Source organism: Molossus molossus, unplaced genomic scaffold, assembly GCF_014108415.1.
Source record: "Molossus molossus isolate mMolMol1 unplaced genomic scaffold, mMolMol1.p scaffold_m16_p_5, whole genome shotgun sequence".
In the NCBI taxonomy this organism is placed as follows: Eukaryota; Metazoa; Chordata; class Mammalia; order Chiroptera; family Molossidae; genus Molossus; species Molossus molossus.
Window position 1 is genome coordinate 45,064,984 of NW_023425388.1, and position 25,453 is coordinate 45,090,436.

At 44.4% G+C, this 25,453-nt stretch overlaps 1 protein-coding gene across 1 annotated transcript in view; it reads left to right on the top strand.

The window, feature by feature from the left end:
- USP13 (ubiquitin specific peptidase 13) overlaps positions 1 to 25,453 on the top strand; it is a 107,159-nt gene that overhangs the window by 22,738 nt on the left and 58,968 nt on the right. The window contains exons 2-6 of the mRNA XM_036243704.1: positions 587 to 712; positions 6,675 to 6,735; positions 15,273 to 15,394; positions 20,616 to 20,758; positions 22,471 to 22,655. Coding sequence (XP_036099597.1) covers positions 587 to 712; positions 6,675 to 6,735; positions 15,273 to 15,394; positions 20,616 to 20,758; positions 22,471 to 22,655 — 637 coding nt within the window. The remainder of the gene's footprint in view (positions 1 to 586; positions 713 to 6,674; positions 6,736 to 15,272; positions 15,395 to 20,615; positions 20,759 to 22,470; positions 22,656 to 25,453) is intronic.

Consider the following 25,453-nt stretch of genomic DNA (forward strand, 5'->3'; position numbering starts at 1 on the left):
GAGCAGGAGCTGCCACTGTGGTGGCTGTGGAGCCCCTGGGGGTCACTCAATGACTGTGGAGCCCCTGGGGGTCACTGCAATGATTGTGGAGCCCCTGGGGGTCACTGTAATGGCTGTGGAGCCCCTGGGGGTCACTGCAATGATTATGGAGCCCCTGGGGGTCACTGCAATGATTGTGGAGCCCCTGGGGGTCACTGTAATGGCTGTGGAGCCCCTGGGGGTCACTGCAATGACTGTGGAGCCCCTGGGGGTCACTGCAATGATTGTGGAGCCCCTGGGGGTCACTGTAATGGCTGTGGAGCCCCTGGGGGTCACTGCAATGATTGTGGAGCCCCTGGGGGTCACTGTGGTGGCTGTGGAGCCCCTGGGGTCACTGCAATGGCTGTGGAGCCCCTGGGGGTCACTGCAATGATCGTGGAGCCCCTGGGGGTCACTGTGGTGGCTGTGGAGCCCCTGGGGGTCACTGCAATGGCTGTGGACAGGCTTTGTCTTCATCGTTTGCCTTCCTTCCCCTTCCCTTTGTCTATATCTAGACTACTTGGTGAGGCATCCTTGGCTAATGTTGTAACCTGTGTCTTTCTTCTAGAATTCTGAAGGTGGACTCTATGTTTGCATGAATACATTTTTGGCCTTTGGAAGGGAACATGTTGAAAGACATTTTCGGAAAACTGGACAGAGTGTATACATGCACCTGAAAAGACACGTACGAGAGGTGAGAGATATACCTTTGGGGAACTGCCTGATACCTTTCCTGTAACGTTGTCTTAGTGTGTGTGTCACATGGAGATTTTACTGTGCCCGCACAACTCTGATTCTCCTGATGATGGGAACAAACAACAGGACTGTCTGTAGAAGTTCATAGCTTCCCCCCAAATCTTACCCGAGCCAGTTTTATTTTTCTTTTCCTCTGAACCTCTGCTTGGAGTTAAGAAAATGTAGGTTGACTGATTGAAAAAAAAATGAAGTAAAAAAAATTTAAAAATGTGCAGAAAATTATACTAGAACCACTCATGGATCCAAAAATCAGAAATAAAAAATATCTGGATAATGTTGCTTTAGGTTTTTTTTTTTCCAGCAAGAGAAAGAGCTTTCCTGAAAGCTGATGTCCCTTGTATTTCCCTCACTCCTTAGAAGTAACCATAGCTGTGAAAATGCTGTTTCTCATTCCTATGCATGTCGTTCTATCTTATGTATGTGTAGGCATTCAGCATCGATGTGTAGCATGATGGTGTGTTTTGAAGATGTAGATAAATACTATCATACTGTTACCTATCATTCCATGTGTAAAACTTTCCCTTTCAGCATTGTTTTTAAAATCTGTTTTACAGTGTGGTACATTTGGGTGTACTTAATTCATTTTACTAGTTGTTTGGTATTGTCATTTATTATTCTATTCTCCAACTAATGAACATTTACATTGTTTCTATTGTTTTTGTTTCTATTAACAATGCAACGATGAACATTTTTTTTTATCGTTTTCTCCTGGGATGCACAATATTTTTTAAGGAAATAGATGTAGAAGTGGTAATGCTGGCTTATGGGTGTGCCTGTCCTATTTTTACTAGTTATTGACAATTCCTCCCCAGATTGGTTGCACCAGTTTATACTTCTGTCTGCAGTAACTGTGAACTCCTGGCTTTCCACAGCCTCACCAACACTTGGTCAGACTTTCCATTTTGCCAATCTGATGGTTGTGAAGTAGCATCTAAATATTTGGCATTTTGTGATAGTTGACCATCTTTATATATGTTTATTGACCATTTTGGTTTTCCCTTCCCTGAGTTGCCTATTTATATTTTTGGCCTATTTCGCTATGGGTTTATCTTTTTCTTAAAAGTTTTATTTAGTTCTTTTCACATTCTGAATATAAAACCCTTTTGCTTTGTTTAGGAATTATTTTGTAAAACAAGTTTTGAATTTTGATGTGCTAATCTTTTCTCTTTATAAATTGTGCTTTATGTATCATGTCTAAGAAATTGTTTTCTACCTAAAGGTCATAAAGATATTTCTTCTGATACTTTTATTCTTTTAGAAGTGTGTGTGTGTGTGTGTGTGTGTGTGCGCACGCACACACACACTTTGACATTTTAGGCCTTTAATTTATATATTTATATATATATATTTTTTTCTGTGAAGTGTGTGAATTTACATTTTATTCTCCATATCGATGACCAGGTGCCATCTTTTTATATTCCAACCTGCCATTTCCCCTTGGGCCATTTGGGGGCTCAGCTCTTTTCTGTTGGTCTTAGTTTTCTGTCTCTGCATCGGTGCCACAAGCTTAAAACCTGGACGTGCAAGTCCTTCTTCCGTGTTAATTTTCCCCAGAACTTTCTTGGGTTTTGACATTTTTCTACATGGATTTTGGAATCAGTTTGTCTGATTAAAAAAATCCTGTTGAGATTTTGATCACCCTCACATTCAATCTGTAGATTAATCTATAATCCATATCATGGTGTAAGCTTCCTGAGGGCAGGTATTTTTTTTTAAAAGTTTTTATTGATTTTAGAGAAGAAGGGAGAGGGAGAGGGGGAGAGAAACATTGATGTGAGAGAGAAACACTGATTGGCTGCCTCCTGCACTCTCCCTACCAGAGATCTAGCCCTCAACCCCGACATGTGCCCTGACCGGGAATCAAACCAGACTTTTTGGTACATGGGACACTGCCCAACCAACTGAGCCACACTGGCCAGGGTGAGGGCAGGTATTTATGTCTGTTTTGTTCACCTCTGTGTCCTCAGCACTTAACAGTACCCAGCATATAGTAGGCACTTCATAAATATTTATTGAATGACGGTTCAACGTGGCATGCCCTTCTATTTACTCAGGGCTCTTTGATGTCTTTTGATAATATTTTGTAATTTTCAGTAAAGAAGCTTTTTCAAAGGTTCTCTGTAATTTTTGTAACTATTGCAACTGCTATCTTTTATTTTTTTATGCATTTTAATTGGTGATTGATGGTGTTTGGGGATGTTATTGATTGCCAAATGTTGATTTTATTTTTAGCAACATTATTCAACTTTCACTTTAGTCCTAATAGTTTGTGGACTGTCTTGGATCTTCTAAATCATCAGTGCTGATTTGAAGTTCATCTAATCTCTCACTCTAGCCTACTTAACATGTCCTCTGTTTATTTTAGACAGTGAGGAGAGATCCCAAAATTAGACAGTGAGGAGAGTAAGGAGAAGAGGAGGAACAAAGGCCAGGGGGTCAGATAAGCTATAAACTCAATGATTGGCTTTAAAATAATTTAATGTTGGCCTAATATTATATGATTTATGTTCACTACTCCTGTTAGTCAGGACATAGCAATTCTTGTGACGTCTGTCTGCTTTATCCCACATATTTCTTCGTATAAAGTGATGGAAATTTCATAAAACTAGAAGGAAAAAAGGAACAGGCCCAGAGACTTGAAATAACTTGCTCACGGCCACAAAGTCAGGGCAGAATTGCAGAATGCTGGTAGTCTTGTCCCGTTAGCTCTGCCTCTGAAATTCGAGGTTAAAGACTTCACTCTCTGACCACGACCCTCTCTTAGTTTAGCTCTTTCACTCATTTATTCCTGTGTTGATCTGTTGTTCTCCTTGGACAGCCTGTGACTTGTCCAGGCAGCCCCTTCCGCTGTTTGGTTAGCCTGCGTGTCAGGATCCGTGACTTTGAACATTCCCTTATCATCAAGACCCGCAACTGACCCTCATCGCCTTGTCCTTAACTGTCCTCTAGAATCCAGGCAGTCATGGCATTAGTATCGTCCTCTGCTTTCCTGTGCACACCGCTGGGAACCCGTGTGCCACGGGGTCTCGGACCATCTCCTGTCCCTGGCCCCCCTCTGCTGGGCCCTGTCACTGCCCAGCAAACCTCGTCTGTACCGTCTCCCTCTCCAGAATTCAAATGCTTTCCTCCCTCCTGGTTCTCAGAAAATGATTTGGCTTGTACTTTACAGAGAAAGCAGGAACCCCTGGACAGGAACTCCCCAAACCCCTCTCTCGCCTCCTGGGAACTCATCTGCACCCAGTTTCTCCATCTCAGCAGAAAGCTGTGTTCTCTGACCTCCTGGTCCAGTTTCCTTCTGCCTCGGGAAACCTGCTCCTTCATTCACTCCGCTCCCTCTGACATCCCCAACCGCTCCCTCTTCTGGCTTTTTCCCCTCCCACCTTAAAAAAGAAGATACCACAAAATGTCCCTCTAATGTGTCCTCCTTTGCTTGTCCCATCCTTCAATTAAGGCTTCTTTAAAAACTTTTCTCTTCTCATCATCTCTCCTACACCTTCCCTTAAGGTCAGCCTGGCAGTCTGACTGATCTCCTGTTCATCCATCTCCACCGTGACGTTGTCAGCGACCTCGTCCGTGTCACACTCGCTGGCTATGTTTTAGTCCTGCTTTTACTTGACTTCTCAGTATTTGAACTCGTTTTTCCTTTTGGAACTGCTCCTCCCTGCTTCTCGGGCACCATTCTTCCCTGGATTCCTGTCTTTCAGACTGCCCCTTTTCACATCCGAGCATCGCTTTCCTCACTTGCCCGTAAACACCGGCATTTCCTAGGGTGCCTCTCGACCCTCCTGTCTTCTTCCCCTGAAAGCTGACCTTCCGCATCACTGCCGGGCATGTCTTTGTTTCACCACTGTCTCCGAGCCGATGACTCCAAACCAGTGTCTCTCCAGAGCGAAAATCTGACCATCTGACTCTGACCTGGCTTTTCCTACTCGAAACATCTCGTCAGTATTACAGGTTCACTGTGTCTGGAGTGAGTGAGTTATTTCCTCTTTCTCAGAGTTGTCCTTTGTCTTGAACTCTGGAGACCTTACATCCTTTGAACCCTTCTTTCATTCCACGACTGGTTGGTCACCAAGTCTCGTTATCTGGGCTTCCAAAGGAGCTCTGAAGTACATCCTGTCCCCTTTACCCCTGTTCTTCTTGTCTGAGTGCTCATCATCCCTTACAAGGATGAGTGCTGACTAGTCTCCTTCCTTCAAACTTGCCACCTTTCATCTGCCCAGTCTGCGTGCTGCACGCAGAGTGATCTTCCCAGTGCCTCTGTCTGTGCCTCTGTGGCTATAATCTCTGATGTCTCTTCCTTTGTTTCAGGATGAAGTCCAGACTCTTTTGCAGGTGATTACAAGGCCCTCCAAGGTCTGGCCCATGCGGCCTCTCTAATCCTCACTCTTACTCAACCAGCTTTGTGCTCTAGACCTAGCAAGCCACTTCTTCTTTTTGGAACACACTGATTTCACGCCTTTGTACGTGGTTTTTGTTTTTTGTCTGGGATACTCTACTTCTGCCCCCACCCCTCTTGTACCTGCTGAATTCCCTGTGGTTAGCATATCCGTTTTTATGTTCATCATCCATCATCCATCCAGCAAATGCTGGCTGAGCAGCCGCTATAGGCCATGCCTGCTGCTCTCCTTACCTGAGTATCTTTGGCCACACCTTCCACCTGCAGAAGAACTGTCACTTCCTCCCAATGTTACTATGGAAGGCGATACGTTTGAAGGAAGGATACCATAAACTTCTGTAGAGAGATGTCAGGGACCTCCGGGATTGTTAAATGTGCCTTCAGTGCAGGTTTATTCCTTTTTGGGGCAGGTAAGTGGAGGGAGAGGAACAGAGGCCCTTGAGACCTGGAGGAGAAGATTCCAAGAGAGGGACATGCTTTTGGCGTTAATTAGTATTTGGAGAGACAGTTTCTGAGCTAAGGTGTTCAATAATTTTCACATTCCTAGGACGTGAACTAGAAACTTAAGAGTAGAAGCTATAAAGATGTAATGTGAGAATCACAAAGATGAGTCAGCCTTCAATGCCAAATGCTGAAATGTGGGGAAGGAGACTTAGGACTAAGAGGAGCACAAGCTAAAGAGGCAGCAAGGCCTTGATGCTGCCATGACATGCGACCACGTGAGAAGGTGTTGGGGTTCAACCTGCACCCCTCCGTGTGTCGGAAGCGTGCTCTTTTCTGTTAGCCGGAAGAACACACGATGTGGAGATGTTGTTTGGGGCATTGGAAACAGACATTTTTATACTCCTATTTGAGGGTACAGTTTTTTGTGTGGGTGTCAGAAGGTAATGCATGACCTCTTTTGCCTGAACACTGGATTGGTGTCTATTTCATTGCTCTGGGACTTACTTCCATGACAGGTAGAAAATGCACGACATAGCCAGCCATGGGGCAGCGCTCCAGAAATGTTAGGGAGGAGAGATTGATGTAATATGACCAGAATATCGGTGACTATGTATTAGTATTTATTAAGTCTTTCAACAGTAATTGTTGGGCATGCCCATGCCCAGCCAGTGGGGACCTAGGAGGTCGAAAGGGAACCAGTATCCCCCCTGTGGGTGCCACCCCTTCCAGAGTGGCCCCAGCACTGGGCGTGGACTGGGCCTCTTGGGAGAACGTGTCGATTTGAAGTTGGAGCATGTATTTCACTTTGATGCCTGGTTCCACTTCCCTTTCCAGAAGTGTTTTCTTTATAACTTGGTGAAAATAATCAGGTGGAACAATGGCATTCCCCTTCACTTGCCTCCACTGACCTGGGTCAAGTTCCTGTTTATCCTGGAATCTCTAATCCTCTGGACTTTTATAAAAACTGGGAACCTCTGCGAGATACTGTCTTCCCACCCCACCCCCTAATCATCCGTTTCATGGGCTGCATTTTAACAATTTCTTGTTTTCTTTTCAGAAAGTAAAAGGGGCATCTGGTGGAGCTTTACCAAAAAGGAGGAATTCCAAGATTTTTTTAGGTAATGTACAAGTTATCAGTAGTGTGCCCAGATTTGCTGTGTGTGTGTGTGCGCGTGCACGCGTGTGTGCGCGCATTTGATTTAAAGTAATAGGCAGTTTATTTCTCTACAAGTTAAGGACGAGCGGAACCAGGTTAAGATGGTGGTCGGACCCCATGGCATGTTTAGCTGGTGCTGAAGGGTGTTAGCAGTCCGAGCCGGGTCAGTGTTTTGAAGCAATTATGCTTCTAGGGGCTGGAGAGTAACTGTGATTTGGCTTCTGGTCTCTGTTTTCACTGCTTTTAAAGAAGAGACACTTTTCCTGTTTTGACGTTAGCCAAACTACAAACTTTGTTCGGGTTTCACCATTTTCCCCACTAGTGTCCTTGATGTTCCAGGATCCCACGTGGCATCTAGTTGTCACGTCTCCTCAACCTGTCTCCTCTGTGACAGTGCCTCCCTCTCTTCTCATCTTTAATAGCCGTGACATTTTTGAAGAGTAGTGGCCAGTTATTTTGTAGATTGTACCTCAATTTGTGTTTGATGTTTCCTTGTACGTCTGAGGCTATGCATTTTTGGCAAGAATACCAGAGTGATGTGCCCTCCTCTGCATGACATCAGGGGCACGTACGCTGCTGTGTCTTCATGCTGGTGATGTCAACTGGATCACTTGTTGAGGGGTGTCCACTGGTATTCTCCATTGTAAAGTTGCAATGTAATTAATAAATGTGTTGGGAGTGATATTTGGAGACTATGCTAATATCTTGTTTCTCCTTGAGGTTTTGCCCACTAAAAAATCTGCACACACACATAGACGTGTATAAGTTGTTTATATGGAAAATAATGCAGTAATTAATCAACAATAATAAACTGTGTTTCATGCCCTGGCCGGTTTGGCTCAGTGGTTAGAGCATCGGCCCACGGATCAGAGAGTCCTGGGTTCGGTTCCCACTAAGGGCATGTACAAAAATAAATAAATAAATAAATAAATAAATAAATAAATAAATAAATAAATAAAAAAATAAACTGTGTTTCATGTACTCACAACCATAAACCTACTTTGCCCCATCCTGTATATATAAATATGTCTGTATATGGGCGCGCATATCTATATTTGTGTGTACATATCTGAATGTAAACGTGTGTTTATATACACACACACCTATGCATATATGACTGAGAGTCTGCAAGAGTCTGGCAGAATATACTCCAAATTGTTCAAAGTAGTTATTTTCTGGTGTGTGATTGAGGTGATTTTTATGTTCTTTTTGCTTATCTGTTTTTAATTTTTTTTCATAACAAAAGTATGTTACTGTTGTAACCAAAAAAAAAACTGTATTCCTTATTTGAAAAGTAAAGCCACTGGAAACAGTCATAGAGCTGATTTTTCTTCCTGCTTTTATTCTCCATCTTTAACCTTGTTTCTTTTACTCAAAAGACTTTGGGGTTTGATTTCTTCATGATCATTTGGATGGTAGATGATGTGGTCAAGGAACTGTTTCAAAACGTTAACCCAACAGTACGCGCTGAAGTGTGTGCTCATTCTGTGCGGACCCTTCCGTGGCTCCCGGGAGCGCTAGCTCGCCAGCTCATTGTTGACAGGCTTCTCTGCACCCAGCATCCCAAATCTCAGAAGACACGATGTGCCGAAACTCACAGACCAGCAACAAATGTCCTATTTGGACTATACCAGTTTTTAAAAAAATCAAATTTGAACCTGATTAGCACTCTGGGGCTTGCTGCAGGCCATTTCTCTCTATTGTGTTACACCTGATGCTTCACAAATTTATCGTAGCTACTTCATCCCAGTAAGAACTTGGTTTTGCAATCTCTCATTGACAGCCTTCTCCGCTGATGCTACATATCTTCCAGCAGAGGCTCTTTTCTCTTGTCACCCTGGTCACAGCTCTGTTTTCAAGTTGATATGGCCTGTAAATGAACTGCAGTGAAGGACTGTATCAGGATTACGTCTGGCTAATGTAATAGAAAACTTAAAGAAGATAGTTGTTTATGTCTCTCTCATGCAGAGGATGTGGGGAAGCAGCAGGACCAGGCTGATGTGACAGCCTCATGTTCTGTTAGAATCTAGATTCTTCCCTGTTTCTGTGTCACCCTCCGTCCAGGCCTGTGATGTTTAACCTCATGGTTACTTCATGGTGCAAAATGGCTGCTGGAGCTCCAGTCATCACACTCCTATTCTGAAAAGCAAGAAACATGAAGGGGGAAGGACAAAAATCTCATCTCCCAATGGAGTCACTTATTTTTGTTGGCCTTCTCACAGATCCTCAAGCAGCACTTCAGTTTACACCTCTCTGGTCAGAACTTGGACACATGGTCACACCAGGTGCTGCACAGGAGACTGTAAAGTAGAGTCTGTTAACTGGCTTCACTAAGTAAAGTCTTTTATTAAGCAAGAAGAGGAGAATGGATACCAGGAGGCAGCTAGTATCTTCTGCCACAGATTCCTTCCCTAAAAGGGACGTGGGGTGTCTCTTCATGGACAGAAAGGGAATCAGGACTCTTGCGGTCTCTCTTGTTTTTTGGAATAAGAAGTACTTTTTCACTTGCTATTGAAATGTAGTTGTGATGCCCCTTCTCCTTCATGAACAGATGTAGATGACTAATGCTTTCTCCTGGAGACAGGCATTTCTCCAGGTTCACTTGATAACTTGTGAATAATGCCTCTTCTTTTGGTTTAACAAGCACGTTGAAACCATTGACTCATTCAGTTATGACCTTCAATATTGGTTTCATAAGGGAAACCAAGGCCATTCACTGGTGCTGAATGGCTTACGCCAAGTCTCCTGAGCACCATCCTGCCCTCAACAGTCAGGTTCCTCTTCCGATTGCCTTGATACTCATCAATGAAATCACAGTTAAGGATTCTTCCCTAGTTTTTGCTGGTGATTTTTTTTTTTTAACCAACAATGACAACTATGGGTAACATTTGAATAATTTACGTATTATGTTTCCTTTTGCATTTAGGATTTTAAAATATTTGTGAATGTATAACACATAGACAAAACTTAAAACTGCAAAGCTGTAAGAGGCTCTATAATGAAGAGTAATTTTCTTTCTCTCCCATGTCTTCCAGCTCCTTGGTTAGTCTCCCCAGAGACCTAGCATTTTCTGTTAGTACATCCTTATATATCGTGTATAGTCTTCCAGTCATAGTCTATACATATAGCATGCTTTTAGACTTTATTCTGTAGGTAGTGGTGAGCCACTAACACTTTGGTTTCCAAACTGTGCTCTGAGGCAACTGGGGTGTGCAGCAGATTCACAGGTGCACCTCGGGATATTTTAACTCTTCAAGGGAACACAGTGATGCTTGAACACTGCATGAACCATTAGCTCTTGTAGTTTCATTATTAGGGTATTCGGTATTCCTTTCAGTGACTTCATCTCTCGGTGAAGCTGGTCTTTGGGTGGTTTCTGTGGTAAAAGGCAAGCACCGTGTGACCATAAATGGGAAGGGAAAAGGGAGGCAGCGTCCAGTCGGATACAAAGAGTAGCTGTGGAGTACCCAACAGGTGCACTTGTCCCCTACGTAAGGAACTGTGGCTATTTAAGAAATAAAACATTTTTTTTCTTTCAATTTATTTTTTCAAATGGTAACTAAGTAGTTGGAACATAAATACTTATTGAGTTGTTCAGATAAACAGAACTACTAGGCCTTTTTTTTTTTTTTTATCCTCACCCGAGGACATTTTTCCATTTTTTGTTCAGACAGAGCGGGAGGGAGAGAGAGGAAGAGAGAGAGGGAGAAACATCGTTGTGAAGGGACACATCGAGTGGCTGCCACCCGCACGACCAACCAGGGCCGGGGACAAACTGCAACCAAGGTACGTGCCCTTAGCGGGAACCGAACCCGGGTCTCTCTGTACCGCAGGCCGACGCTCCAACCGCTGAGCCAAACCGGCCAGGGCCCTTGTTTTTTTTTTTTAATCATCACTAAGAGAGCATTTTCCCATTTATCTTCAGATAGAGTGGGAGGGTGGGATGGGGAGAGAAAGAGGGAGAGAGAGAGAGAGTGAGAGAGAGAGAGAGAGAGAGACAGACAGACAGACATTGACAGGTTGCCTCCTGCGTGACCCCGACCAGGGCCGGGATGAACCGCAGCTGAGTTACATGCCCTTGTCTGGAATTGAACCCGCGACTCCTTGGCCTGCAGGCCGACGCTCTAACCGCTGAGGCAAACCAGCCAGGGCTAGGCCTTTTTTGTTTTGTGTTTGGCTTCCTGTTGCTATGTAAGAATTACTGAGATGCTGGGACCTAAGAAAATGTGGGTAGCTCTGCATCAATGTTTCAAGCCGAAAGGGACACTATTAGGTTGTCTTTTAGAAAGATGACTTACAACAATAGGACAGGTTGTGAATTTGGGGAATAGGCTGATGGAAAACACTGTTTTATGAGATGGAAAGAAAGAGGAAGGGATGTAAGGGAGTCTGAGATCTTCAAAGAAATACCCCGGGACTCAGGGCGTGATTCTGTACTAATCTTATATGTTTTTTTCAGCAAAGTTACAAAGGTGTATAAATGTATAAATAACTGCTAATGCATGTCATAAAAATGACCGTATCTTTGGTAGGTCCTCAAAATAGTGTGAAATATTCATATTTTGTTAAGCACCCCACCCTCCTGACATTCATCGACAGGAGTGCATGAGTTAGTGCATGTGTCCGAAGGCTGGGATTTCAAAGAGCTTCTCGGCCTCAGGGAGCTTCAGGTCCATTTTTTTGGCTTTGGCCCTGGCACTCATACTTGATGAGAAACAGGTGGCAAAGAGAGTGTTTGTGGAAAGCGCCAGGGATGGGTCTGTTCCGAAAGCTCACCTGTGCCTGTCATGACTGGACGGTTCGAGTAGATTCCGTGTTGCCCTTCCTCCTGAGCAGGGTCTGCACTCAAGGGCTTTCCCGTCCCTTCTTTCAAGAGGAAGTGGCTGGTCAGATTGCACAGCCCTGGGCCAGCCAGACTGCTGCCTCCAGCTCACAAGTCAAGTGGGCATGGTCAGGCCGAGAGGACCCTGAGCTGGGCTTCAGGGCCCGCTTTTCCTTAGGGGTCCGCTCCTCAGTGGGCTGCTTTGTCGTGTAGGCAAGTCAGTTCCTGGCAATGGGTGTGATCTCAGCCACTTCTCCCTGGGATCTGAGAGGATCACTGAAGTAGAGTTGGGGAATTAAAAAAAAAAAAAAAAAGTTTTTTAAATGTAGGAAGAGCCCATCCAGGTATTACCGGTGACTAGCCACGAGGGGAAGTGACTGCTGGGAGAAGTTGGGGGTCCCAGTCCTACTAGGGCATGCTTACTCTGTAGGTTTCTCAGCTAGATATTTTTGGGGTGGTGAGACTCTAATTAGAGAAATTTGGAAATTACAGATTTATACTTAGGATTGTGGGGTCATATATATTCAGGAGAAACCTTAGATTTGTCCCCTAAAATCAGAGTGTAGGTTCCTTCCGTTTACTTTCTATAATTTGGGTTAAGATGTTTGGGAAAGCTCATGGTTCCTTCTATTCCACTGAATTAGAAATAAAACTGAACTATAGCCCTGGCCGGTTTGGCTCAGCGGTTAGAGCATCAGCCTGCGTTCCGGAGAGACCCGGGTTCGGTTCCCGCTAAGGGCACGTACCTCGGTTGCAGTTTGTCCCTGGCCCTGGTTGGTCGTGCGGGTGGCAGCCACTCGATGTGTCCCTTTCACATCAATGTTTCCCTCTCTCTCTCTCCCCTCTCTCCCTCCCACTCTATCTGTACAAAAAATGGAAAAATGTCCTCGGGTGAGGATAAAAAAAAAAAAAACACAACAAAAACAAAACAAACAAAAAAAAAATTAGAGAAAAAAAACCAAAAAACTGAACTATAAACTAAGTGTTAAGGAGCCCAACAAGGTTCTGCTTTTTTCCCCTTCACAATAGGAGTCTTGCTTCTTTTAAAACACACATCCGTTACCAATCAAAATCCCCTCCAAACCATAGCAACCCTTTTGATGCTCTTACTTTGCTGTTGTCCTTAGCATGGTGGGGTTTTTACATGGTAAAGTCTCCTCTCACAGACATGTGCTGAGTGTGTGGTGTGTGCTGGGCCCTGTGCAGGGGCCGGGGATATGGAAGGTGACTGCGACCTGTGTCCTGCTCTTGCACCTCAGTCTGGAAACGTTCGCAGTTCATACCTTCTCCACAGCCAGCACACATGGCAGACCTCCACGTGACACCCTGCTCTTCCTGAAATCCATTCCAGGGATGCTTTGGAGCTGGGGCAGCCAAAAGGAAGGGAAGGCACTTTTGATCATGTTGTTAGGAGTGTAGAGAAGGTGGTGATGGGGATGATGGAGGTGATTCAGCTGTTCTGTGGAGCCCCTAAGACCTGCCAGGTCCTATACTAAGTGCCTTAAAATCTTACCTTGTTAGATCCTCTCAATAATCTTGTGGAGTAGATAGTATTATCCATAGCTTACTTGTGAAGAACATGAACTTGGAAAGAACTTGCCCAGTGAATGTCAGGGTGGGATTTTCTTGGACTTAGTTTATCATTGTTTTTGGCCAGGTAAGATTTGAATTAACATTAAGTGAGTATGTTTTCTGTGGAAAAGAAACACCTACATAGAATGTTATATAAGCTGACGCTATACATAAAACAAAAGATTTGTACTTTGGTTATTTAAAATTATTTTAAATAATATAATAAAGGAAAATTTAAAAATAGAGAAAAGTTCACCCACTATTTTCATTTGCTCAGATTTCCTTCCCGTTCTTTTTTTGTTTTTTAATTTTTTTCTTTATTGATTTTAGAGAGAGAGGAAGGGAGAGGAAGAGAGAGATAGAAACATTAATGAGAGAGAACATCGATTGGCCGCCTCCTGTATACCCCCACTGGGGATCGGGCCCACAACCTGGGCATGTGCCCTGACCGGGAATTGAACTGGCGACCTCCTGGTGCCTGGGTGGACACTCAACCCCTGAGCCACACCGGCCGGGCTCCTTCCAGTTCTTGTCTATGAGCATAACTTCTACAAAGTTGTCTTTATAGTGAAAATGATTTTGTGTTTTTAGCGTTAACATAGCATAAACATTTTCATGTTTCTACCTACTCTAAATAAATAACATTTGAGTAATAGTCTATTGGGTTGAGCACCATATTCATTGAACATTTAGATTTTCTGTTTTTTTATTACAGATATTGGGGCATTCAAATTTTTATAACACAGAATATCTATCTTTGAATCATTTCCTTGAAATAAATGCCTTTAGTTACCGCTTCAATTCTTAGAATCTTCTTTAACGTTGCTTTTTGTGAAACGAACCTCTTATGGCTATCTAACAATGTATTTGTTTCTCTATTTGGGCATTTCTGAGACTTGTCATGTAGGACCCTTCACTAAAATGTTTAGACTGTGTTTTAGCTGTATCTCATTTTCTACTTAAAACCGTCCTCCCTTTGAGAATTCAAGAGCAGAGCTGTCCACAAAAAGATACTAGGTTTTTGGTTGGAGGCAAACAACAGGGTCGTAACAGAATCTAGAACCTTTGGTTTGCAGCTGGCTGCTTTACCAGTAACATCACTTCCTCCTGTCCATAGAACTCATGTTTGTGTACCGGTCTATGTGTGGCTTTGTGTGTGTGTGAGTGGAATGTGGCTCCGTAGCTCTTTGTCACCGTAGTTCCAAACATGTAAATACACAGACATGACCTGGGGTGCTGGTATCATGTGAACACAAGGCTGAAATGTCCATGTAACTAATGTGACAAGACATTTCCTTGAGCCTTCATCTAACCTTTACCAGAGATGGGCCAAGAGAGGCGATGACCTGACAGACATAGCCGAGAGGACCTCATCTTCCTTACTGAAAACTGTTCACAGCCCGAGGTCAACAGGACTGTTTGTATGATGGAGTTTCCCGCTCTGGTGTACTGTCCAGTATCTCAACAACTCCCAGAGGGGAGGAGGGTGAGAGGGGGAGGGAGAAAAAGCGGGAAATGGAAATTTTATTATTCAATAATAGCTCCTATTATTGACGACCTATTCTGTGCCAGATCTCTTGTATATGTTTCTTATTTATTCCCCATATAAAGTGTGTGAGATAAGTGTTATTACCTCCATTGTACAAGTGAGGGAACTAAGACTTAGGGAGTTTATGACTTGCCCAAAGTAACATTAATTTTTGGACCCAAACTTGAACCTTTGTTTATCGACTCTGAAGCCCATGTGCTTTCGTCCATATTACAGTGTTGGGAAAAACATTCCAAACCATTCTTGTGAAATAAGAACCAGGTACCTGACAAATCATGATGCACCCTCTCTGCCTATGTTTAACTGTAAAGCTGTATGATAGGACTCGGGCTTCGTATGTCTGTCACTTCTAAGTAAGTGCTCATGACTTAGGGCAGGTGGAAGGGCCTTGTGTCCTGGTCTGGGGCAGGTGGATGGTCGTGTTAGAGGAGGGAGTGGTCAGCGTGCTGCCCTCAGTCTGTCATCCCTGTGGACGTCTGGCTTCCCCAGTGAGTGCTGCCTTAGTGTGGAATGTTCTTTCTTCACGTCTTGTTCTTTGTTTTTGTTTTCTCCTCAGATCTAGATACTGATGACGATTTAAATAGCGACGATTATGAATATGAAGATGAAGCCAAACTTGTTATATTCCCAGACCACTATGAAATAGCACTACCAAATATTGAGGAGTTACCTGCCCTGGTCAGTGAGTGTGCACGGCTGCTAGCTAGATGCGCGTGGCTCTCTGTGTCAGGTGTGTGTGCGTGTGCAGCGTGTGTGCCCTTGGGTGGGGAGGGCTGAATGGGGGAGGAGGAGAAGAAGGAGCTGTGCAGAAGGCTTGCAGGGTTCGGCTCAGCAGCTTCGGCCTGTGTACCCTCCGCTGCCTGTTCCCTCGGGGCTGTGGGCTTCCTGGGCGGCCTCCCCCGGGTCTGCTGCTTGCTGCCCGTGACTCGCAGTCTGGTGCTTAGATTCTTCAGACCTGCCCCGAGATGTGCAGCGGCTGGGCCAACATGCGTTTTTATCTCGTCTGCATGTTGGCCTTTCATGCAGGATTTTGTTTGGGATAAAATAAGAGTTCTGCTGAAACAGCAGCAGGACGATGATAAACACACCAACTCTGCCCACGTCCCGGGCCTGCCGCAGCTCTGCGGTGATGTGAACCCACTTTTCCGCGTGGTTCCTCCTGAGGATGAGGGCTACTTTCTAGGTTTGGGGACTTAGATTTAGTGGTGAGTTTTTTTCCTCCTTCTTTTCTGTGGAGCAACTTTCATCTTCCTGAGCAACGTAGAGCCGGGGCGGCGGCGGTGGAGGCTGCCAGGCGGCTTCACTTCGATGCTGGAGTCCTGGGAGGGGGCAGAGTTCCTGCGGGACCCTAACCGGTTTCCTGTTCTGTCCTCCTTTCCTGTACTGCCTCTGCCACTCCCTCCTTCTTGCTTTTGTCCTCTTTCCTCTTTCCCACTCTGTGTGCTCTCGCAGTCCTGAGTCTGGCCTCAGAACCATGGGGCAGCGGACAGGGGCCGTTTGAGTGTAGACATGCCTGTTCATGCTTCCCCTTTCAAACTCTGCCAGGGCCAAAGCCAGGTCTTTAGGTCCCAGAGTCTTCAGGACTTTGTGTGACCCTGTCTGCCACCACCTGCTCACTTGTCCCTCCCGAGAGGGGCCGTTTGTGCTTGGGGTTCCCATGTCATTAGGGGTCAGGTTTCCACCATTCCACCTCTTTTGCCCCTCACTTACTGTATACCTAAGTATAAGACCATAGAGATGAAACTTTTCTGTATTTAGGCTTGTAGCTCTTTCCTCTAATGATCACATGCACCATATCCTTTTAGTTGCAAGTGCACACCTTTAGCGAGGCATACAGAATAAGATTAGCTCTGCTTTCTCCGATTCCCCCTGTGGACTTGTGGCTCTTACCAAGGATAAAGCAGAGGCGTGGAAAAGCGGTCTTGCTTCGTCCCGCTGCCTGGAATTACACACTGCAGCTTATATCTTCGTAGCGCTGAGAGTTCTTACTGCCCTTGTCTAACAGCCCGTCTGCCGTCAGGAGAGAAGCAGCACATTGTGAATGAATGTCATGGGAAATGGTTTTCCTCCCGTTCACTTATGAAGGAAAAGTCTGTGAAAAACTTAATAAAAAAGTCTCTAAATACTTTAAATTATTCCCATGCTCAGAACATAATTCAAAGTACGAACACTTCTGTTTAAAAGTGCAGTGACATGGAAATCTGAATCCAGCAGTGTACATCATAACTTTTCATACAGAGTCTTTTAGACTTAAGAACTACTTTAAGAATTGAAAAAGAACAGAGAATTATTTGGAATGGGAGGTTGAAGGACAAGCCTGGATTTATCTGATGGTAACTGATAGGATTTATCAATACTACATTTTCTTTGCATGCTTTTGTGACATTTTCGTGTTTAAAAATTTCTTTGAAAGAACAAAGTTATTGAGCTCAAAATCACCCAACCAGGTTGCCCTTCCTTCATCCCTTGAACTTCTCAGCACTGGAAAAATTCAATTCATATAGTTACCCTGCAGATTCTACCAAAAAGTTAAACTACCTCTTCGCCTGCAGGTGCACAGAGACATAGCGTTTGGGGCTCAGTAGGGAGTTTCTGATGTGGAATCCGGTACCGCGCTTCAGACTTCAGGAGCTCAGCAGGGATGTGCCTGTAGATGGTTAGCAACCAGCTAGCTCCCTGCAGAAACGCCCTGCTTTGCAGAGTTTGCTCAGCTGGCGGGGTGAATACTGCCACTGTGGCTGAAAGTGTTGGGAAGACATACGCGGTAGCACGCCCTTATAAAGGATTTCCACCGTTCCCACAATGTCGATGTAAATAGCGCCAAGAGACCAGAGATAAAGTGAGCTATAGTAAAACCATTACAAAGTGTTTTAAATATTTGCTGCCTTGATAAATGTAGTTTATTTAGTGGTAAATTTATATCATTTGATTTTTAGTAATAGCTGTGTTTAACAACCATCGTAAAGAATTTCTTAACATTGCCCTGGCCGGTTTGGCTCAGCGGTTAGAGCGTCGGCCTGCGGTCCGTAGAGACCCGGGTTTGGTTCCCACTAAGGGCATGTACTTCGGTTGCAGTTTGTCCCCGGCCCTGGTTGGTCGTGCGGGTGGCAGCCACTCGATGTGTCCCTTCACATCGATGTTTCTGTCTCTCTCTCCCTTCCTCTCTCTCCCTCCCACTCTATCTGTACAAAAAATGGAAAAATATCCTCGGGTGAGGATTAAAAAAAAAAGAAGAATTTCTTAACGTTTAACAATCAAGTCTGTGAGCCTGTTTGAGCCGGTTCCAGAACCCACTGAACTTGAGGCCCATGGAGACTTGGGATAGAGCCAGGACTAGCAACAAGGTCTCTCACTTCACCCAATAACAAACCCAGGGAAAGATACTTACAGGATGACGTATCCTGACCTTCAGCGATGATCCATCCAAGGACCTCTAAGTGATTTTAGATAATGTTCTGAAAACACTAGATCAGTGTTTTTTAGTGGCCCAGAATTGAGGAAATTTTTGTTGAGTGGCATAAGGAAGGATATTCAAAGAAAAGAAATATCGTGTCCAAATTTCAATGAAAAAACAGTGCGCATTGCACACCAGAATGCTTAACGATCGGGTGGGCAGAGAAGATTCAGACGAGGACTGGGGAGGGCTTGAGGAAGACAGCGAAACAAGAAGGGGGTTGTAACAGCAGAGCAGACGAAAAGGAGCAGGATGCGCAGTCAGGAGTGCAGAGGCAGAAAAAACCCGTAAAATCAGGAAGGGGCTGGTGGGGAACTCAGCCCAGTTCTCCAGGGCCAGCTCTGGTAGGGGGATAAGAGATGAATTTTGATAATTGAAAGGAAAGGGTAATTATATAGCAACACTTGTGGTGAGAGATGAATGGGAGTATCTTTGAGAAAAGGTTTTAAATTATGGATGCCTGATATATCACGGAGTAAAAGCTTTTTGAGGGCAGGAAACTTCTCCTTATTCCTGACTGTGCCTCACCCAGTGTCATCCGCTGGAAGTGTTCACTATAACCCGGAGAGTTTTAACCTGGGGAGGGATGGGATCTGCTATTCATAGTGGGTCATTCTGGCTGCTGGAGGAAGGAGACTGTCAGGGCCTGCTGTGTGGCCATCCAGGTGAGCTGTGATGGTGTTGGAACTTGGGTGGTATGTCAAAATCGAGGAAAGGTAGGTTCCCACGAGGTTTTGGATGTAGGGCTGATAGGAATTTCTCATGGGCTGGATCGGGTGGCATGGCAGCTGAGGGGACTTCCTCCACGGTGTGTTAATTCTAGTATCAGTCAGTGCTATCCAGGGGAAAAGATTCCGCATGAAGTTCAGCTAATTGTGCAGGATGTCAGTGATATAGAATACAAATTTTTGCTTAAAAATTTTATTTTTAACAATTCAGTGGCTTTTATTATATTGAGTTGGGCATCCATCACCACTATCTCATTCTAGAATATTTTCATTACTCCACGGCCATCACCTCTCAACCTCATCCCTCTGGTCTCTGGCAGTCACTAGTCTACTTTCTGTCTCTATGGATTTGCCTACTGTGGACATTTCATTTAAGTGGAATTATATAACACATGTTTTTTTGTGGCTGGCTTTTTTTCACTTAGCACCTATTTTCAAGGTTTTTTCCATCTTGTAGCATGCATCAGAACTCCATTTCTTTTTATTGTAAATGACAGTCCGTTGTACACACGTATGACAGTTTACTTACCCATTTAACATTAGTGGACATTCAGGATGGTTCTCCTTTTTGGCTATTACAAATAATGCTTCCATGAACATTTGTGTACACATTGTTTTGTTTTGTTGTTTCTTTAATCCTCACCTGAGGATATTTTTCCATCGATTCTGTTAGATAGAGTGGGAAGGAAGGAGCGAGAGAGAGAAACATCGATGTGAGAGAGACACATCAACTGGTTGCCTCCTGCATGACCCTGACTGGGACCAGGAATTAAACCTGTAATCCCTCAGTACACGGACCGATGCTCCAACTGCTAAGCCAAACTGGCCAGGGCATGTGTATGTTTTTGTGTGGATACATATGTTCACTTGTCTTGGGTGTATACCTAGGAATGGAATTCCTGGGTCATATGGTAACTCTCACCATTTGAGGACCGGCTGAACTATTTGCCAAAGTGGTTGCACCATTTTACGTTCCCACCAGAATATGTTTTTTAAGACAGCCAGAAATGACATATCATTAAGCAAATAGCAAATGTGATGATAGGCATATGTCCGAGATCAGTTGGGTTTGGGAGAAAGCAGAGAATCTGTCCTCTCTGCCCCTCACCCCCCTTCCCAGTCAGTTGGTACCAGCTGAACGTCACAGGTTTGCTCATAATGTGGACTGATCTGGCACAAGAGACACCCAGGCACGTCCCTGTCCAGAGTCACATTTGCACCTGATTAAGTAATGAAGCCTTGCTGCTTGCATTCCATTCAAGTGTCCTTGACCACATGCCACTGTGTGATGAGTTGAGGATATTGAATATCTGGGTGTATATTTGTTAGGAGGAAAACACACCACTTGGGTAAATCCTAGGCGCTCCCGTAGCTAATTTCACCTTTGTAAATTGTTCACCTTTTACTTTTCACTGTGCTTGCTAAGAGGTAGGGATTTTTAAACTTGATTCTTGCGCTTGGGCTTACAAACTGGATTTTCTTCCTTGCTATCTTGTGCCCCTGTCAATACTAAAAACTCCAGGCCGGAGACAAAACCCAGCTAGATCCAGGGAGAAAATGCCGGAGTCAGGAAACTAGGATATTGCTTTTGTGGTAACTGTACCATTTGAATTTTCTTAGACTAAGCTATGTTTTAAATAAACTTTTAAATTTATTTTATAGAAGTTGCTATTTTCTTGACCTGTTTTAATATATTGCATTTGGGTTTGTCTTACAGGTAACAATTGCTTGTGATGCAGTTCTTAGCTCAAAATCTCCATACAGAAAGCAGGACCCAGACACATGGGAAAATGAATTGCCAGTATCCAAGTATGCCAATAACCTCACCCAGTTGGACAATGGGGTCAGGATTCCTCCAAGGTGAGAGTCAGATAGGGAAATGGAATGTTACCCCTGAAAACTGACCAAAAGAATACCTACTTTTCTACCTCTTGTCTGGATTAGCAGTTAGTATATTTTCTTATCACATGCCTTTTATTAAAAATAAACTCAAGCCCTGGCCAGTTTGGCTTAGTGGTTGGAGCTTTGGCCCGCGGACCAATGAGTCTCGGGTTCGATTCCGGTCAAGGGCACGTACCTTGGTTGCAGTTCCTCCCCAGTCCTGTGGGGTCTTATGGGAGGCAACCAGTCGATGTGTCCCTCTCATGTCAAATTCTCCCCTCCACCTCCCCCCACTCTATCTGAAGATAAATGGAAAAAATATCCTCAGGTGAGGAATAAAAAAAAATCTCAAAAATTCTCTCTAGGCTCTGGCTGGGTAGCTCCATTGGTTAGAGTGTTGTCCCAGTACCCCAAGGTTACAGGTTTGATCCCCAGTCAGAGCACATACAAGAATCAACCAACGAATGCATAAATAAGTGGAACAACAAATTGATCTTTCTTCCCCCCCACCCCCAAGCAATAAATAAAAATGAAAAGAAAATTGTCTCTGAACTCTGTACCTTAGTAGTAGATGCTGAACATGGCCGGCCCATACCTGACCCTGTCCTCCCCCTACGGCCCCCTGTTGCAAGCACCTGCAGCTCTTTGCTTGAGGGCTTCTCTGCCTGCCGAAGCCGGTAGGCCTGTGCACGGGACCGTCAGAAACGCTGTGGAGTTCATGCTCCTTCCTGTCCTGGAACAGCCCTCAGCCAGTGACTGTGGAGTGGCTGGGTAAATACGCCAGGTCCCCACCGCTCAGGTGGGATACCTGTCTCTTGGAGTTCCCCGGCTGGACTGAGCCCCAACTGCCCATGGTGCTTCCTGCCCTTTCTAGCCTCACTTCCCCGTGGTGCTTCCTGGAATCATCTCCCAAACAGCCATTTGCATTCCCATTTTTGTCTGAGTCTGTTTCTCAGGGAACCCAGCGTGGTCGTCATGTCTTCGGCTGGTGCTCCCTGGGCCACGTCAGCCTGTCCTGTGGGTAGTGGTGTGTTTCCAGAGGCAGGTGCTAGAAGAACAGACAGATTAGGAACATGTCCAGCCTTGTTGAACCCTAACTGTACTGCAGTCCTGTTCTGTGCGGTCTTAGCGAAGGCACGGTGCCTCAGTTTCTCCTGTTCACAGTGGGGATGGTAACACTGATGCTGAGGGGTGTTTATTAGGATGGAATGATAGCGCTTCTGTAAGTACCTGGCACATACCTGACGTTTATTCTATGGTTAGGTTGATTTCCTTTTTACTTAATTTAGATTTGCCATCTAGTAGGGTTTGGTTTAAACTAGTTTTCCTAGGTGTGGTTAATGCTTTTGAATTTTAGATGCTTATATACATGGAATCCTTAATGTTTTAAACTTATTCAAGCTCCATGGTCCCTCCCGTAGGAATTTTAAGGACATGACCTTCCCTTCTGTCCTCAGGTTCCGTGTTAGTTTTCTAATGTCAAAGAGCCTTCGTGGAGGGGGTGGTAGAAGCTGGTCGCCCTCTGGTGGCAGGCAGGGTACTGAGGGGTCCTGCTGCTCTGGGAGGGTCGCAGATATCTCCATTGCTCATTTACTGTGGCCCCAGCTTGAGACATTTTGTTCCTCCGATGTAAATTTTCTAATTATGCCTTGTATTCCAGCTGTACTAACTGTTCTCCAATGACTTTCCAGTGGTTGGAAGTGTGCCAGGTGTGACCTGCGGGAAAACCTCTGGTTGAATCTCACCGATGGCTCCGTGCTGTGTGGGAAGTGGTTCTTTGACAGCTCTGGGGGCAATGGGCACGCGCTGGAGCATTACAGAGACATGGGCTACCCTCTAGCTGTGAAACTGGGAACCATCACTCCTGATGGGGCAGGTGAGTGAATGTGCCAACTCAGGGAACCAGATCCCAGATTTAAGCAATGTTTTTATCCGAGGGTTGGAGCAGGTAGGCTCTAGACTCAGCTCAGATTTGAATCCTGATTCTGCCTCTTATGAGCTGTGAGGTCTTGGGCGAGTTTTCAAATCCTTCTAAGTATCAGGGTCCTCATCTTGAGGATAACCAAGGTACCTCCCTCATAGGTCTGTTAAGGTGCATATGCTTTTGGCCCAGTGCGTACAGTAAGGTCTTAATAAAAGTTAGCTGCTTTTATTATCTTTCTGTGTAGCTCTTGGCTAAGAGAGCAGAAGCAGGAACCAGGACTTGTGAAGCAAATGTGCACAATGAAACCCACTGGGATAGTAGGAGGAGCCCTGAATTCATTACGGGGATGAGTATTATTTTAGGAACAAGTGGATTCATTGGAAAAGGTGGTTTTGAAAGGAGAGCCATTGTGTGTTCAGAGCCCCTGCCGTCCAGTGCAGCGGTGGTTCATGTGCAGCGGTGGTTCATGTGCAGCGAGGGGTTGGAATCGGCTCGTTTAGACTGTCAGCTTCAGAAGTGTCTTTTCTTATGGTTGCATACTGCGTGCTTTAGAACAAAAGCTTTGGCCGTGTTTATACAGTTAATTTCTTCTACCATTTCGTGAGGAAAAAGGAAATCATGTCACGGTCAGTAATGAGAAACTTAAATATTGAGCCGTGGCCATAAGAACTCATCCATTATCTAAGCATCATTGAAAACATTTATTAAGCACAGGTGAGATCCACACCGAGGTCCGTCTTCTCCATCCTTCCAGGCTTTAGAATCCATATTTTCTTTTTAAAAGAATATGTTTTCATTGATATTTTAAAGAGAGAGGAAGGGAGGGAGAGATGGAGACATTGATGTGAGCGAGAAACATCCATCGGCTGCCTCTTGCATGCCCTCTACTGCGGATCGAGCCCGCAACCTGGGCATGTGCTCTGACTGGGAATCGAACCAGGACCTCTCAGTGTCTGGGATGGGGCTCAGTTCACTGAGCCACACCGGCCGGGCGTTATTTTCTTTATTTTAAGGTAATATGAGTTTTTAGGAGCAATATAAAGATATTTTGTCTTTTCTCTTCTTTTTCTGTGACTGAATTAGCCTGCCTCAGAGTTAACTGGCTAGGATGTTCTCACTAAATACATACTCTTGCCAACTATGCCTTTTCCATTGAACCGGTTTGGTTTCTCACTTGTTTCATAAACCAGGGGCTGGCAGTTAGGTCATGTCAAGGTTCTTTTAATTCACATTTTGGATAATTTTCCTGCTTCTCAAGTTAGGGGACTTATTTGAACTCATTTGAGAAAAGTAGCTGCAAGAGGCCCAGGTGCTGGTGCCAACATTCCCCGCAAGCAAACAAAACGCTACACAAGCCAGGTTGAATCCTAAGACTTCCAGGATCTGAAGAGGAAATTCAGGATATGTGGTTGGATTTCGGTTTCAGCAGAGTGTTTGCAGGTCATCACTATGTTGAATGACTGCTGTATAAGGCAACCAACCATCTTTGTCTCTTTTTTGTTTTGTTTTATCCTCACCTGAGGACATTTTTCCATTTTTTGTTCAGATAGAGTGGGAGAGAGAGAGAGGAAGAGAAAGAGAGAGAGAAACATTGACGTGAAAGGGACACATTGAGTGGCCGCCACCCGTACAACCCAACCAGGGCCGGGGACAAACTGCAACCGAGGTACGTGCCCTTAGCGGGAACCGAACTCGGGTCTCTCTGGACTGCAGGCCGACGCTCCAACTGCTGAGCCAAACTGGCCAAGGCAACCATCTTTGTCTCTTTATGGGACCACAGAGAGAAGGGTTTGTAATACAGGGATTCTCTTAGATGAAATTATAAGGGAAGAATAATTCAAATGTTTCACTTTCTATGCTCTTATGTAGCGCTTTGATAAAACTGGTTATTAGAAGTCCAGCTCTTAGAACCGCCTGTCCAAGACTACAGATGTTTACATACATGGCTTAGTTATACAATTTTAGTTGTTTGAAGGCTGGGCTATCTCTTACTTATCTCTGGGTTCCATACAAAATCTTATACGTAGTAGGTACACATACTTTTGTAAAATGAGCCAACTGGTATATAAGTACTTAATTAATTAGATTTTATTTAAATGTATGCTAATATTACAGGCAAAGATTAATTCTATTTTCTATGCATCTTTAATTTTCCAGAATGAAACTTATTTTTAAACTGCAATTTAGAGTACATCTGAAGTTTTTTTTCCTTTTGACTTGAGGAAGGGAAGTTTATATTTGCCCCTTGATTATACAAGAAGCAGATGTTCAGTGTAACATATTTAGAAAACAGAGAAAAGTGTAGAGAAGTAAATAAAAATCACTAGTAATACACTTGCCAGACAAATCACTTCTAACAATTAGGGTATTTTCTCAGTCTTTTTTCTTTTTAATCTTTACCTGAGGATATTTTTCTGTTTATCTTCAGATAAAGTGGGAGAAAGAGAGAGAGAGACACATTGCTAGTTACCTCCCGCATGACCCTGACCAGGGCTGAGGATGAACCGCAACCGAGGTATGTGGCCTTGACCAGAATCTAACTCAAGACTCATTGGTCCAAGGGCTGACACCCCAACTGCTGAGCCAGACTGGCCCGGGCTCAGTCTCTAGTTGTTATACAAAGACTGCCCCCCCCCCCCATTCAAATTACACTGGGTAAAGTTTTATTTTTCTTGATTTAACTTTGCTTTTCATGACATTAAATGTGAATCAGTATCCCACAATAGTTCCATAAATCATTTCACTATTTC